Source organism: Nycticebus coucang, chromosome 17, assembly GCF_027406575.1.
Source record: "Nycticebus coucang isolate mNycCou1 chromosome 17, mNycCou1.pri, whole genome shotgun sequence".
Taxonomy (NCBI): Eukaryota; Metazoa; Chordata; class Mammalia; order Primates; family Lorisidae; genus Nycticebus; species Nycticebus coucang.
The window spans coordinates 87628746-87645630 of NC_069796.1; the positions used below are offsets into that span (position 1 = coordinate 87628746).

The 16885-nt window shown below is 50.5% G+C and overlaps 1 protein-coding gene across 5 annotated transcripts in view; it reads left to right on the top strand.

Annotated features, from left to right (window-relative positions):
• Positions 1–16885, top strand: part of PPP2R2C (protein phosphatase 2 regulatory subunit Bgamma) — a 256229-nt gene that overhangs the window by 74764 nt on the left and 164580 nt on the right. Inside the window, exon 1 of one of the 5 annotated variants that reach the window (XM_053565967.1) lies at positions 5532–5913. The exons of 3 other annotated variants lie outside the window; for them this stretch is intronic. In XM_053565967.1, coding sequence (XP_053421942.1) covers positions 5844–5913 — 70 coding nt within the window. In that variant the 5' untranslated portion in view covers positions 5532–5843. Of the gene's footprint in view, positions 1–5531; positions 5991–16885 lie in introns of those variants that run through there. One more of the 5 variants, XM_053565968.1, reaches the window with a different exon arrangement.

Consider the following 16885-nt stretch of genomic DNA (forward strand, 5'->3'; position numbering starts at 1 on the left):
AGCTGGGGGCATCAGCATACCAGATTTTAGTCTGTACTACAAAGCCATAGTGCTCAAGACAGCATGGTACTGGCACAAAAACAGAGACATAGACACTTGGAATCGAATGGAAAACCAAGAAATGAAACTAACATCTTACAACCACCTAATCTTTGATAAACCAAACAAGAACATACCTTGGGGGAAAGACTCCCTATTCAATAAATGGTGTTGGGAGAACTGGATGTCTACATGTAAAAGACTGAAACTGGACCCACACCTTTCCCCACTCACAAAAATTGATTCAAGATGGATAAAGGACTTAAACTTAAGGCATGAAACAATAAAAACCCTCCAAGAAAGCATAGGAAAAACACTGGAAGATATTGGCCTGGGGAAAGACTTCATGAAGAAGACTGCCATGGCAATTGCAACAACAACAAAAATAAACAAATGGGACTTCATTAAACTGAAAAGCTTCTGTACAGCTAAGGAGACAATAACCAAAGCAAAGAGACAACCTACACAATGGGAAAGGATATTTGCATATTTTGAATCAGACAAAAGCTTGATAACTAGGATCTATAGAGAACTCAAATTAATCCACATGAAAAAAGCCAACAATCCCTTATATCAATGGGCAAGAGACATGAATAGAACTTTCTCTAAAGACGACAGACGAATGGCTAACAAACACATGAAAAAATGTTCATCATCTCTATATATTAGAGAAATGCAAATCAAAACAACCCTGAGATATCATCTAACCCCAGTGAGAATGGCCCACATCACAAAATCTCAAAACTGCAGATGCTGGCGTGGATGTGGAGAGAAGGGAACACTTTTACACTGCTGGTGGGACTGCAAACTAGTACAACCTTTCTGGAAGGAAGTATGGAGAATCCTCAAAGCACTCAAGCTAGACCTCCCATTTGATCCTGCAATCCCATTACTGGGCATCTACCCAGAAGGAAAGAAATCCTTTTATCATAAGGACACTTGTACTAGACTGTTTATTGCAGCTCAATTTACAGTCGCCAAAATGTGGAAACAGCCTAAATGCCCACCAACCCAGGAATGGATTAACAAGCTGTGGTATATGTATACCATGGAATACTATTCAGCCATTAAAAAAAATGGAGACTTTACATCCTTCGTATTAACCTGGATGGACGTGGAAGATATTATTCTTAGTAAAGCATCACAAGAATGGAGAAGCATGAATCCTATGTACTCAATTTTGATATGAGGACAATTAATGACAATTATGGTTATGGGGGGGGAAACAGAAAGAGGGAAGGAGGGAGGTGGGTGGGGCCTTGGTGTGTGTCACACTTTATGGGGGCAAGACATGATTGCAAGAGGGACTTTACCTAACAATTGCAATCAGTGTAACCTGGCTTATTGTACCCTCAATGAATCCCCAACAATAAAAAAAAAAAACAAACAAACAAAAAAAAAAAAACACTTTACTCTGGATGTCATAAGGCACAGTCACTTATTCCTCACCATCCTGGAGGCTGTGATGTCCAAGTTCACAGTGCCAGCACACCTGATGCCTGGTGAGGGCCCACGTCTTGATTTGCAGTCAGCTGTCTCCTTGTCCTCACATTACAGGGGTCAGGGGAAGGAAACGAGTTCTTGGAGTCTCTTTCTATAAGGGCACTAGTCCCCATTACAGGGTTCCACCCTCATGACCTACTCATCTCCCAAGGACCCCACCTCCTAAAACCGTCATGCTGGGGGTGAGGCTTCAGCACGTGAATTCCAGGGATCAATTCAGTCCACAATACATGGACAAAGTGGGAAGTGAGGGCTCGAGAGGTTGGCAGTGCCCTCTTCCCTACTTAAGTGGCAGTTTTATAAGTGTTATTCTGTGATAGTTCTGTGGATTCAACAATAAACTTTAGTGCAGGTATTATTAGCCTGCTTGGGCTACCATAGCAAAATACTAGGGACCAGGTGGCTTAAACAACAGAAACCTACTTTCTCACAGTTTTGGAGCCTGAAAGGTCCAAGATAAGGCCAACTGGGGTCCTGCTGAGGGTCCTCTTCCTGGTTTGTAGGGGCCACCACCATGTGCTCATGTGACCTCAGGGCATTCTGGTCTCTTCTTATGAGAAACATAACACCACCATGGAGACCGCACCCTCATTACGTCATCTAACCCTAATCACCTCCCAAAGGCCCTGCATCCAAATTTGATCACACTGGGGGCTGAGCCTTCCAGGTGTGAACGGGAGGGTGCAGGGGGGACAGATGTGCAGTGAGCTGTGCTGTTGCTGGGGCCACTGGAATGAGTGGAACCTTTACAGCAGCTGAGAAGTGGGCACAGAGGTGAGAGGCAGTCCTGAGGGTGGAAGCTGCCGAGAGGTTAGCAAAGAGAGGAAACGTGAAAGTCATTCTACGGCCAGGTGCAGTGGCTCACGCTTGTAATTCCAGCACTCTGGGAGCCGAGGCAAGATGGATCACTTGAGTTCATGAGTTCAAGACCAGCCTGAGCAAGAATGAGACCCTGACTCTAAAAAATAGCTGGATGTTGTGGTGGGCCTGTAGCCCCAGCTACTTGGGGAGGCTGAGGCAAGAGGATCGCTTGAGCCCAAAAGTTTGAGGTTGCTGTGAGCTGTGATGCCACGAAACTCCACCATGGATGCCAGAGTGAGACTCTGTCTCAAAAAATCATTCTACCCCCTGGAGAGACCAGAGTTTCCTATTTTTGTTGGAGGGGTGGGGGATGGTGATGAGATGCTAAGTTGAAACCTCCATAAGGGAGCTAGGAGAAGAGGCAGAGGAGACAGCGTATGAGACATGCCCTTTTGATAGTTTGGTTCTGAAGCAGAGAAGACCAAGGTCCTGGCAGCCAGAGGGACATGGAGTGGGGACAATTTTTAATGTGAGAGAGACCTGAGTAGGCTTATGCTGTGGGGTGCATATGGATGGATGCCAATTAAACTTCACCTCACCAAAGAGGTCCTCCCCCCTCACCTTTATGAAATAGACACCACTACTAGGCCTCTCCGTTCTTGCACCCCACTTGGTCTTCTTCACCCGCCATGACCCACATACACATGCTCACTTCTTATTGCCTATCTTGCCCGACTAGGAGGTCAATGCCATGGGCACAGGGGCATTTGGTTTCTGCTGTAGTCTAGTTCTGGGTATATGCCTGCATGCAGTAGGTGCCTAATAAACATTTCTGCGAATGAACGGAAGGCTGGGAGGAGTCTGTACAGAGAGGGTGGTGGAGGCGATGGGATCCAGAGCTCAGGCATCCACCGGTGGGTGCAGGGATGCACGCAGAGGTCCTGTGTAAAGGATGAAGCAGTGATTGTGTGACCAAATGGCCGTGGGCAGGAGGTTGAGGGAGGGGCCTTGGCTCTGATGGGGGTGGAAGTATTGAGGAGAATGGAGGATATAGTCCAGAAGAGTTGGAGGACACTTCTCTGGGGTCCCCAGCCTGGCTCAGAAGCTAGTGAAAGTATAGATGGCTGTGCTGCACCAGGATGGGGCCATTTTCGCTGTGGCCCAGGGCGTCTGGCAGATGAGTTGATGCCAGCATGGTGTGGGTGTTTTGGCAGAACTAACAGATGGAGAGGATGGGTGAGGGGATGCCCCAAGATCCAAGAGGAAGGGTGAGGGGCATGCAGGAGGGTGAGGCGCTGTGCGGTGATGCCAATATAGCTTCAAAGGGGCCATGCTCCTACCAAGCCTGTGAGGCCACTCCTGCCATTGTGTCCATCTTACAGATGAGGCTGTGCCTGCCCTGCCCTGGGTCAGGACTTGGACCCAGCCTGTCTTCTAGTGTCTGAGGCTGAGCTATTTTTCTCTCCTGAGCTAGAGAGGTGAGGAGGGTATGGACAGAGTGAACTGTTGGGTTTAGGACGTGAGGTGTGAGGCATGTGAGCAGACCAAGTGAGAAAGAGAGGAAACCAAGCCAGGAAGATTGCGGGGGTGGGGGGAGGGCCGATGTGGGTGTCAGTCATCTTCCTATGAGGTAGAAAGTGAGTGACACCCCACAAGCACATCCCGAGGGCCCCTGCATTTACCTTGGAATGGGATATGCACACCTGTGCATTGTTGGCACTTGTCCTGGGCTACTGAGCAAGCAGGTGCTTGCAGAGCCCCAAGCCTCCCAGATCCAGCTCTTTCTATTACATCCTGCAGAGTGCTGGTGGGGGTAAGCTTTCCCCTCCGTATACATCCATTCTGGGCATTTCTATGGAATGAAATCCAGCTCTAACCACAAAAACTCCCTCCTCCCCAGCAACACACCTCAGGGAGCATCCACGTCTCCCTTCCCCAGTCCTTCCCACAACCCCATCTTCCCTGCCCCAGCACCATCTGGACTCTCCTGCTTCCACTGCAGTGTGGGCCTGCCTGGAGTTCCCCAGAAACCAGCTGAGGGAAGTGGAGAGCACTACAGAATTGCAGAACTGATGAGCCCCTTTAACATTCTGGACCCAAAGACCCCTGCAGCCTCAGTGATACCCCCCAACCCTCCCAAGGCAAATTCCAGCTTTCCTCCACTCCCCTCCCAAGGAGGTTTGGCTGAGCCCCTGGGAAGGCCTGATGGTCCTTCATCAATGCCTCTGAAGCATCTCCTGGGGCCTTGTTCCATGCTTGGGACAGAAGATTCACCAGGCAAGGGCTTGTCTTAGAGGAGGTGACAGCTTGACCAAAGTGGCAGCAAATGTATTTTGAGGGCCCACTATGTGCCAAGTACTTGTGTATGATTTGGGGCATGCTGATGAGAAGGGAGGGGGGGAGAAGGGAGGGTTTGGAAGAAGGCTAGTTCCTGCAGAGCAGAAGCAGCCCTGGGCTGAGGGAAAGGAGGTCACTTCTAGCTTGGCTTTGGATGTACCCAGCACTGTGTTCCTATAACTTTGTGTCACCTGTAAGTGGTGGGCATGAGGAGAGATCCTGGACTGCGCCTGGGGGAGGCCACCTCACCTGCAGCCATTTCATCCAGTTCTGCCTTTAGGGTGCTGACCGCCACAGCCCACCCCTCAGCTTCTACACCGGGACTCAGCTTTGCACTCCGGAGAGCTCCAAGACCCGCTCAGCCCACCCTCTTCTACTAATGAAGAGGTCTACTGTCCCTCCTCCTCTCCCCCGCCCCCAAGTCTCCCATTCTCCAGGCGTGCCCCAGTCGGCTGCACTCCCACCCCTCCCAGTCCCTTTTGGTCGCTGCCTTTGGTCTGTCTCCTCCCCCATTTCTTGCACCCCTGACCCCCATTGCCCATCTCTTCCACAATTGGATCACCTAGGCACCCAAAGTACCCTCCCCCTGAAGCTTAGTTGAGTACCCCTCCCCTAAGGCGCGCCCAGGCACCGAAGGTGCCCACCGTGAGGCCCTGAGCACCGCGGCGGCTCCGGCTCCACCTGCAGGGTGGCTCCGAGGCGGCCGCGGGCCGCGGGGGCGGAGGAGCGGGCGGCGCGAGGGAGGGGCCTGCGACAGAGGCAGCCGCGGCGGCGGCCGCCCCAGCCCGCGCAGCCCGGCTCGGTCGGCGCAGCGCAGCGCAGCGCCGCGCGCGTCCCCTCGCAGCCGCCGCCGCCGCCGCCGCAGCCAGGCGCACCGGCACCAGCCGCCGGACGCAGCGCGCACGGACCGGCCGGGATGCGCGCCCGGGCCCCGGCCCGCCCCAACCCGCGGCCGCCGCCCGCCCGCCGCGCGCTCCCCTAAGCGGGGCGCCAGCCCCCAGCCACCCCCGCCCGCTCCGGTCGCGATGCCCGCCCCCCGGGGCCCCGGCGGCCCGAGCCCCTGCTAGGCTGCGGAGGCATGGCCCGCGCGCCCGGCGCGACCTCTGCGGATTGCATCGGTGTGTGGCGGCGGGGCATGCCCAGGGCACCGGGCACGGCCTTCAATGGGCGAGGACACGGACACGCGGAAAATTAACCACAGCTTCCTGCGGGACCACAGCTATGTGACTGAAGGTAACGTACGTGTTGTCTGAGACCCCCTCCGGCCCGCCGCGGCGTGGGGATGCCGTCGCACCGAATGCCCTCTGAAGGTTTGGACCGCGCGATGTGTGTCGTGTCCCCCCACCCTCCCCCACCCACCCCTAACCGTTCTGGGCCTCGGAGGGAGGGAGCCCGAGGGCAACAGACCCAGCTAGCTGCCCAGCTCCTGGCCAGGGCAGCGCCCTCCTGGGCGCCACGCTCCTGGAGGCGGCTGTCCGCTCCTTGGCCAGGTGGCAATCTGATTCAGCCCTGGCCATCGTTTTTTAAAAAGCCATGCCTGTGGATAATCTGAGGAAGAAATCCTGGATTTGCCATTTCTGCCCGGCCCAAAGCCCACAGAATTTTCTAGGCTGCCCATTTCCTGAAGAAGGGAAACCCAGGAAAAAAACCCAACCCCTGCTTCCCCCAAGAAGCAGGGTCTTCTGGTGGGAGGGAAAGGGCGACTAATTTGGTCTGGTCTCTTATTCCTGGTGAGTTATACAGAGGCAATGGTAGCTGGGTAACTCTCAGGATTTCCCCTCAAAAGTGGGACGTGCCACCCCCAACAGGCCCCGTTTAAAATCCCCCAAGTTGGCCCTACAGGCCCACCCTGGCCAACCCCCACCCTCACCCGAGGCTGGTGGAATCCACAGGGCCAGCGCCCTTTTGTAACAGGCCAGAACTTCTGGGGTCCCTCTGCTGGGCATTGCCCAGGGAGCAGTGGGGACAGCTCCCGCGCGCAGGCGGGGCTCCCCGAGTGAGCCTCCAGTAGAAGGAGGGAACAGGGGGACCTGGCCACCGAGTGTCAGCGAGCTGAGGTGCAGGAGCCCCTGGTGCTGAGCCCTGCCCGGGGGTAGGGACCAGTAGCTCCTTCCTAGGGGCTGCTGGCCTGGCTGCAGAAGTGTTTGTGGCTTTTTAGCAAGGGGAGGTTGCTCTGGTGGGTGGCCCCATGGGAGGAGCCCCGGGCACCGGGTCCCGCCAGGCTAGTGCGCGCGTGGGTGCGGGTGCCGGGGAAGCCGCGTGGGCCTAGCGGTGGTGAGGCCGGGCTCCGCCGAGAGTGTGGGAGCCCGCGGAGGCCGAAGCTGGGCGTGTGACCCAGGCGGATGGATGGAGGCCCGGGGCCCCGTCCCCCGCTCCCGCTCTTGCTCCGGCAACCGCAGGAGAACCGCTGAGTCATGCTCCGTCGCTGGGTTGGTGCGGGGTGCGGTGGGCAGAGCTGGGCAGGGCCTGGGCGACGCTGTGCCCCGCTGGGGAAGCAGGAGGCCCGAGAGCTGAAGCAGCCCTTTGTCGCCCGCCTTGGTGAGGACCAGGAGGGATCAGCCTGTGTTGGGGGTGTTCTTTCTGCTGGCAGCCTGCTGAGCGGCACGGTTGAAAGAGGCCTCTGGTTTGCTGGCAGGTGCCCCAGTGGCCTGGCTCTGGCCACGGGCAGATCTTGGCAGGTCGCTCCGCTGCTGCTTGGCTGGCTCTGCTCAGCTTCCTGGAGGAAGCCTGTTTTGTCATTTCTGCACCGAGGATGACGGGTTAGGTCTCTGGGCTCATTTCGTGACCGAGAGTAAGAAGCCTAAAGTGGACATTTTCAAACATTAATGCCTTCCTCACTCTTCACCCCCACCCTTTCTTTCATATATCCCCCAGCTCTCAACAGGGGGCAGGTGCACAGTCAGAGAAATGCTTTTCAATCTCCATTCACCAAATATTTACTGAGCACCTACTGCAGCCATTCCCGTTCTATCCACGGGGACGCAGAGATTCCCTGCCCTTGAGTAGCCGGTATTCTGTGGGGAGCCGAGACCTTGAGGGGAGTCTGTCCTCTCACCATGTCTCAGTTTCCCCATCTGTAAAATGGGAGTGACTCCAACCTTGTATAGGGTCCTGTGGGGATCAGGTGTGAGGGTGACGAAGGTGATGATAAATGGAAACTATGAATTGTTCATGGGCAGCCAAAGGGTGTCCTACCTGCTGGAACCTCACAGAAGATCTCCTGTACTTCCCACTTTTTAGGTAAAGAAACCAAGGCTTGGCTTTGCCCACGGCCCAGATGAATGGCCGTGAGTATAGAGCATGGGGCTCAGATCCCAGGAACGCAGAGAGGAACAAGATCAGACAGGGGAAACAATAACAATAATTATTATAATTGGAATATATGACAATTCTGGCCTCCCCGAATAAAAAGAGACTTTCACACTTTGGCACCTTGTATGTATTTTATGCTCAGAGCCATAGAGAAGATCACAAACTTGAATGTCAGACTTGTGTTAAAATCTTGCTTCTGATTCCTCACGTGCGGTGTGACCTTGGACAAGTTACTAAACCTTCCTGAACTTCACGTTCTTCCTTCATAAAAGAAGAGATAATAATGGCTGCTCATACAGGGTCGCTGGGATGATCAGTGATTATGCTAATATGGAGAGTTGCCCAGCACAGTGCTTGACTTATTAGAGGCATTTCATTAATGACACTTATAATTTATAATCCAGTCCGTTTGCTGTTTCGGAGTGGGCTGTTTTCTTTCTTACATTGGGACATTTGTACTGTTTCCTCTATGGAACACCTACTTCCTGTCCTTCTCGTGACTGACTCCTCATTCTTTGGGTCCCAAGTCAATGTCATTTTTGTCAGTGGGAGCCCTACTTGAGTCCCCAAGACACTTGTAAAATCCCAAATTCTCTCAGCTCGCAGCTTCTGTCAGACACATGTGCTTCTTGCACCCATGGAAATTAGGGGGATTCCCTAAGCCCCACCTGTGTGTATCCCATATGATTTCATAGTAGTCTCTTTATCCCCATAGAGTTATGCTGATTTTATGATTGAGGGAATGAAGGGGATCTCAGAGGAGCAAAATGATTTGCTTAGAAATTGGTAAGGTCGGCAGGAGCTCCAGGGCCAGTGTGGAATGCAGTGTGTGGGTAGTTTCTACCACATGCGGTGGTCTTAAGCTTTTAAATTACTTGTGCCCTGAATACCATCAGTTTTCCACTCTGGAGAGGGGGTGCTGTATGAGACTCAGCATGTAATGAGATTTGTACCCTAAGTTGGATGTTACAGCTGATATCCCCAACACTCAGCCTCCCAGTCTCCACGGAGAACATATGTGGTTCCTGGAAAGAGCTGACAGATACAAGGGTAATCGTATCTCCCTTAACTGAGTATCAATTCAATTTCTGGAGAAGGAATGGAAAGGCGAGAGAGAGCTTTGGGGAAGTTTTCTCTGTTGTGATGGGAACACAGGAGTTGTATGGTTGCTGGCAGCCATTCTGGCACCATGAGGGAGTGTTAGGCCAACATCATCAAGGGGAAGGCAGAGAGTGAGTGACAACTGTTGACCATGGTGACTTTCAGGCCTGATGTCCACCCCATCTCTGGGCTTCCAGTTATAAGAGCTGGTACATGTTCTTACTGTTTCACACTTAAAGTAAAGTCTCTCTGTTCCTTGCAGCCATGAGCACCGCAAATTACACTGCCTCAAGTGCTCGTTCAGAAAACCAGGAGGCCAGGCTTAGTGCCTGTTGCTCAGTGAGCAGGGCGCTGGCCACATACACCAAAGCTGGTGGGTTCGAGCCCAGCCTAGGTCTACTAAACAACAATGACAACTGTAACCAAAAAATAGCCAGATGTCGGGCGGTGCCTGTGGCTCAAGGAGTAGGGCACCGGTCCCATATGCTGGAGGTGGCAGGTTCAAACCCAGTTCCGGCCAAAAAACCACAAAAAAAAAAAAAAAAAAAAATAGCCAGACGTCGTGGCTGTAGTCCCAGCTACTTGGGAGGCTGAGGCAAGAGAATCACCCAAGAGTTGGAGGTTGCTGTGAGCTGTGACGCCAGGGCACTCTACCGAGGGTGACATAGTGAGACTCTGTCTCAAGAAAAAAAAAGAAAAGAAAACCAGAAGGCTGTTACGGTTTTCAACTCACAGCTCAGACTCCTGATACATAAAACCAAGAGGAACTTTTATTTGTTTGCTTTCTGCTGCAGGAATCCTCTTTTATCTCTTATTTCACCCAAGTGAAGGTTGCCAAGTTCCAGTTTTTCCTCCTTGGCCCAATTAAGGAGGAATTTTTGGCCGGATGAGAGACCATAAGATCTCATGTTTGGGTTCCTGACAGGGTCTGACTTTGGGTCCATAATCTTGAGCAGGCTCCAAAGTCTCTCTGAGCCTCAGTTTATTCTCTGCTTGTTGCTTAGATCACCTGACACAAGGGATGTGCAGTTGTGTGATGTTTTATTTAGTCTGTGAACTCTCCACCCTGCTAGTTGGAAGGAATATTCTTACAAAACTCAAGACATTAAGTGACTTTCTGTGTCTACACATGCCCAACCCGAGGCCTGGAGTACAGGCAGCACTCAGTAAATATTATCAATAAATGATGATGAGTGTTCTTCAGGAGCCAGAGTTAGACTAACCCTGAGAACTACCATCAGACTGGATAGCCCAGCTCTCACCCCTCTCCCCCAGGGAAACTGAGGCTAAGAAGGGGGAAATTAGTTGCTAGTGCTGAACTATAGTCCCAAGGGAAAAATAGGAGAGCTAGCCTTTGCATTTAAAAAACCCAGATGTGGACCACTCAGATTCTTTGTTCCTTTTGCTTCTATGTGGGATACCACTTACATAAGCTTCCCTTGGGCTTTACAAGCGTGTGTGGCTCCATTTCAGCGGTCGTGGGAGAAGGTAGCTGAGGCTGGGCCTGTTGGGCATCCTCCATCTGATCATACCACCTCTCTGTGCCTCAGTTTCCCCGTACAGCTTAGTGGCCTGGGTTGCTATGAGGCTCTAACTGAAAAGTTGCATACATATAAGAGGTTATTGTTATTCCATTTCCCCAAACCTTCGTGAAGGCCAGCCCCCACACCCCTGCTGTAAGTGGGGAGCTTGTTTATTTTTAATCAACTCTGTCTTAAAGCTTGGTGCAGTCACGGAGTAGGGTTTTTCTCATTTTCTTTCTGGAGGATGGAAATCAAATTCTAATAAAATGTTTCCACTTCATCTCCTTGTTGTTGTTACTTGCTACAGCTTTTGGTTTTTATCCTTAAAGCTCTTAGCGCTAAGGGATGTTTTTGTCAGAGGCGTTTTAGGCCTTGAGGACTGGAAACCTGCTGTGTGATGTGCTGGTGCTTAGCAGAGAGAACCACAGGAGAGCAATGAAGACGAGAAAGCCAGGACCACTAGACAGACAGAGACCCACTCTTGTGAGATTTCCTTCCACGTCTGTTTTTAATAAAAGCTATAGTCTCTATGTGTTAAATATTGCTTTTCTAGTTTAGTATGAAAGTATTGGAATTTCCTAGGGCTTTGTGGAGGTACACCTGTGTAGTCATGCAGGACCTTACGCTCAGACAGACCCCATGTTTGGGTTTATGCTTTTGCTGATGCCATCTTGAAAATTGCAAGCATTTCATCTTGCAGCTCATGTTTTGTCAGCAGAGTCTTCAGTGGGTAGCAGGGCTGGGGAGAAGGCTAGCAGCAGCTCTGCAGCACACTTACCTCATTCATTTGTATGTCCCTGAGCTCCAGGTCTGGCCTGCACGAGCAGGGGCCATGCTCTCCACTGATGTTCCGGGGCACTGCTGACCCAGGGCGCTGACCTCTAAGAAATATGAGCTACCCAGACCCAAGAACGCTGTGGTATCCTCTCTTCCCCTCATTCTGTCCTGTTACGGGCCAATCACTGATGCTGAAAATGATGACATCGGAGGAGAGGGAATATAGGGCACTCAGAGGGCCTTTTCCTTTCTGTCATTTTTGATCATCAAACCAAGGGCAGAGCGTGTTGGCGAACAGGCACATTAGCAGAAGTGAAATAAAAACAGTTGCGTTAGTTTCCTAAGGTTTCCGCTGCAGTGGTAAGAACACCGCATATGCAACTGTGAGTTGTGCATCCACGTTCCAGTGAAATGGATCATATTTACGTTTCAAATTGGACTTGCCTAATTGGAGGATGACACCATGACAAGATGTGGAAGACAGGAAAGAGCTTAATATTTCAATAAATCGTTCATGGCTTTTTCCCCTGGTGTTTGAGCAAGGGGCTTTGGGTTTTCATTTTTGCCCTAGGCTGCTCACAGGACACAGTTGGTATGGTCCTTTGCTGGGTAATTCTGGGTGGGCTGGCACTTTGGCCCCGCCTCCAAACCCTTCGGCTCTCGCGATTGGTGGAAATAGTGAGGGCCGCCATCCATTGGGTAACTTTTTCCTAGGGGTGGGACTATGGTATTTAAAGGTTCCTGTCCAAGAGGCTGAGCCTCTGGCCCTAGGACCTTATTTTAGAGTCTGCTAGACTTCAGGCCTACCTCTTCCAAGGATAGGGGAGGCGGAGTAGGGGTCCCTAACTCAATTTCCCCTCCAGGATACTGTTAATAGAGCACATTTTTTTGACTTCTATCTTGCCCATCTTTCCTGTGTGTTCTGGAATCCTAGAAGGGAGAAGGGTAACTGGTTACCTCAGCCCCTCCCCCAAGCCATCCTTTTTTTTTTTTGGCTGCATTTTATTCCTGTGATAGATGTGTCATAATCCAGTAGTTGAATTAATCACTTTCATATTGCTGGAAATTTAGGTTGCCACCCTTTAGTTTCTTTTTTGCTTTTCTCACGAACACTGATGTTTTGCGTGTGACTGTCTTTTCATCCCCTTCTTTCCCCCAGCTTTGGAATAATACTTTTAAGAGAGAATTCTTATACTTGGGATTTATGTAATGATTGTGAACATTTTTAGTGTTCTTGTCACATATCACTAAATTATTCTTCAGAAGTGTCTCTGTTTACTACATGCTGATCAACATTAGGTTGACTAATTTGTTTGACCTTTGCAAAATCATAGCTGAAAAATATTTGTTTTAATTCATGTCTGAATACTAATGAGGTTGGACATTTTTTCTTTTGTTCAAAAGACATTTACTGATCCCCCTTATGTAGCAGGGGGATGTTAGGTGCTGGGAATATAAAGTGGAAGAGCAAGGCCATGACCTTCTCTCATTCATTCAACAAATATTTCTAGGCCTCCCATTATGTGCTAGGCATAGAAGAAGCCCACATCGCTCGAGCTGGGAAAGTGAGGGTGGGGGCAAGAGCTGAGGCTGGAGCCCAGGGTTCACTAGCACTTGGGGGAAAGACAAGAAACAAATCTGGAACAGTGACAAGAATTGGGTGGTCACCAAAGTAGGAGGAAAACATAAGGGCTGTGGAGTCACAGACCCAAGAGAATCCCAGGAAGAGAGGAGAGAGGTTGGTTCAGCAGCATTAAAGGCTGTCAACTGCCGGGTACAACAACACCCAAAATGTACCTCCCAGGCTCTTCTGGAAGCATCTCTGTTTCAGGTGTTTATACACTCACTGGTGCCCAGGCCCCCTGGGCTCTGCTTTGGTGATGTGATCTTTTCCCTGAGCCCAGATCGCTCTTTATAGTTTGCTCCCCAATCTCCTTGCCTCAGACATTGTGGACACCAGCTAGGGTGTGTTCATCTTGAAATGAGGATCCTCCTGTCCCAGGGTCTTGGTTGAGAGACCAGACTGCCCCTGGAGAGGGTCTGGAGTTGCTGGGGAATCTGCAAGCCCCATAGAGCCCTGGTCATTAAATCAGTCCCTGCAAAGATAGACACTTCTTGGGCAAAATGAAGACTTCAGTATTAAATCCTTATAAAACAAACACAGTGGACAACATTCTGATACAGTTCCTTGAGCACATACTATAAAACTGTACGTAGGAAGTGAGTCTGCACGCACCTTATTGGATACTCACAAGACCCGATATGTGTATTCTCTCCCTATTTTACAGAGAAGAAAACTGAGGCTTGTCTACTTGCCAAACATCACATGGTTTGTAAGGGACAGAATTTGTCAGGGCTTTGAATGCAGGCCATCTGACCACAGAACCACAGTCCTGACCACCCCTTTGATTGATGGGGGCCCACAGGGCAGGGACAAATGGCCCAATCAATTCTATGTGCTGAGCTTAGGACTGTTTTAGGGTTTGAACCCAGCTTGGTGCTCAGGCAATTAAGAGGGGTCAGTAGGAGGAAAGATCCCCTCTGCTGCACGGGTGTGTGTGGGTGGCAGTGGCCATCGGTGGTGGTCTGCAGATGACAGGTGGTTCAGCCTGGAAGGTGGAGTGGAATTCCCAGGCGGTGGAGGGGTGGCGTGTTTGGCTATGGCAGTCTAGTGTGTTTGGGGCAAAAGGAACAACATGTGTCGAGTGACATAACGCCTGTCCCCAAGCAGTGTCCATAGTCCCCTCTTCCTGGTCCCAGGAAGCAGTTAGTTGCTGGCTGGCCTGGGGTAAGGACACACCTGGGAGCTTTGTGCTGTCTTCCTCCTACAGCCAGGCCATTGTCCTACAGAACCTAGGGCTGAATGGCCCATTGAGGCAGAACAAAGGCTGCACAGAAGTTCTCAGCTGGGGGTGTGTACAGCCCCAAGCAGGGATGGGATCTCCTACTGCAGGCCGAGGGCCTCCTGTGGGGCTGTGGGGCCTCCTGTGCCCTCCTCCTCCAGCCCTCCTGAGATCCAGGGCTGCTGCTGGGGGGCCTGAGATCCAGTTCTGGCTTGGCTGTTCTTGGCAGCTTCTTTAGCCTATGAAGCAGAGAGAGAACTACAAACCACCTAGGTTTTAGGTAGTTTTAAATGAAATAATGAAGACAGAATACGTCGATCCCAATAAAAAGGAGGAACTTTTATTATTAGCTTTTTTTTTTTTTTTTTTTTACAATTTCAGAAAAGGTTTGATACTGTAAAATATGTACAGAAGTAGAGAAAATAGTATACTGAGTTGCTCCTAACCTATCCTCTGGCTTCAGCTGCTCTCGAGACGTTGAGGTACTTCATTTATTCTCCCCTGCTTTTGGCTGAAGAATTTTAAGGCAAATCCGAGACTCCTGTCACTTTACTGTCACATCAGCAGGTATCTCTGAACGTTAAGGGCACTTCTTATCCCACCTAACCAAGTGAGTCCTGGTCCTTGTTGTCTAAGTGCTGGTCTATTGTATCAATGTCCCCAGTCATCTTGGAAAAGTCTTTATAACCATAAAGGTTGGTTTGACCCGGGATTTGGAATCCTGTGCCTGTGTTTGGCTCTTCTGCCTCTTAAGTCTTTTCTTTTCTTTTTTTTTTTTTTTATTAAATCATAGCTGTGTACATTGATATGATTATGGGGCATCATTCACTAGCTTCACAGACCGTTTACCAAGTTTCACATATACCCTTGTAAGATGCACCACTCTTAAGTCTTTTCTGATCTAGACTTGTCCTCCATCCCATTTTCAGACTACTGACTTGCTGAAGACATTCATGATTATTTTATAGGGATTGCAGGGTCGTCCTCACTGTCCCTAACCTGTGCCTGGAACCCAGTCACTCGATGGGTCTGGAAGGCTGACAGGTGGGTCCCTCGGTCCTAGGACTCAGTCCTGGGCTGCCCTCTTGTCCTTCCAGCTCCCTTCCACATGCCAGCTTCACCTCTTCCCAGCTGAGTGATCTCAGGAAGGTTGTCCAACCAGGCCACATCCAGGTGACTATGTCTGAGATGGGGGTGAGCATGGCAGCGCCATCTCCTCAGGGCTGCAGTGAGTGTTAAATAAAATAATTAATGTGTGTCACGTGCTCTGTGGGCCTGGTGCAGAGCTCGAGTTCTTGTCTCACTTCCATGAAGTGGGCGTGGCGGTGGAGTGAGAGCCTCTGCCTGCCTACGCTGTGTCTGTGTTCTGCTGGGGAGACACCCCTAGACTAGCCATTGCACACGGTAGGTGAGCACTTTCTGACGGAGGAGGATGTTCTCTTGGGTGGTGATTTGGATGCTGAGAAAAGATTGTTACAGCTGCTGGCAATGTTCTCATGGTGTCTAAGCTGCAGCTCACCAGCTATGTGTAGACTAGTTGAGGCCTGTTTTGCTTATCTGTGGTGTCAGATATCATGAAAAGTATGCACAGACCTTTACTTTTGCTCATCAGCTGTCATTAGCAGGTGTGTATTTAATGTGTGGTCCAAGACAATGAGCGGCAGAAAAGAAAAAATGTTGGACACCCCTGCTGGTCTAATTAATACAAGTTACAAAGAACCCTCCAAATTCCAGTGATTTAATACCATAGATATTTATCCTATAACAGTTCACCGTGGATGCTTCCAGGTGGCCGTCCGTGTCTTCCACTGGGTAACGCAGGGATCCATACCCTTCTCACCTGCTTGCTTCCTCACACTTCCCCACACTTGCTTTGAATTTGAACGCATAGGTACAGAAGTGACAGATACCACTCCCCTTGTGTTCCATTGGCTAGAGCTGGTTTCATTCTCCAGCCCCCCCCAGATGTGAGGGGATTGGGAACAGCCCCTGGCTAAGCACTGGACAGTACAGTGTGGAAGAGATAGCATGGACCTTGGTGCTGTTGGATGCAGCTAGGGAGGTCAGCGATGCCTTCCCGTGAGAGGTGATGTCTGAGCTGTGTCCAGAAGCCAAAGAGGGTGTACACGGGTAGACCAGGTAGGAAAGGCATTCTGGGCACCGGCCTGAGCCGGAGTACAGGCTGGTCTTGGTAGAGGACATCCTTTGTAGGGGGTGGCCTGTGGGCCAGTGAGGCTCAGAGGATGTGTATGGGGCAGGAACAGGGCCAGAGCAGAAGGCGGGTGGGAAGGAGAGAGGTAGGACCATTTGTGAAGGGCTTTGAATACTGATTAAGGAGTTTGGATTCTATCCCATTGACAGAGGAACCATGTAGGAATGGGGTTTTCACCTCCTTTGTTTGAACGCATTTTGATTTCTATTTGCTTATTGTCTCATTACAAAAAAAATTGCATTCATTGCAAAAAGTTTAAAAAATAAAGGAGAAAAGGAGAAAAAGAAAAATCCTACCACTGAAAATATTTTGCTATATTTTTCTTTCTTCTTTGTGTATGCCTTCTGTCCAGATATATACATAGTCCTAAATAATTTTTCATCCACGGAAAAACTGTACTGTGTACTTCCCTATTTTGTCATCTTGCAAAACTTCCC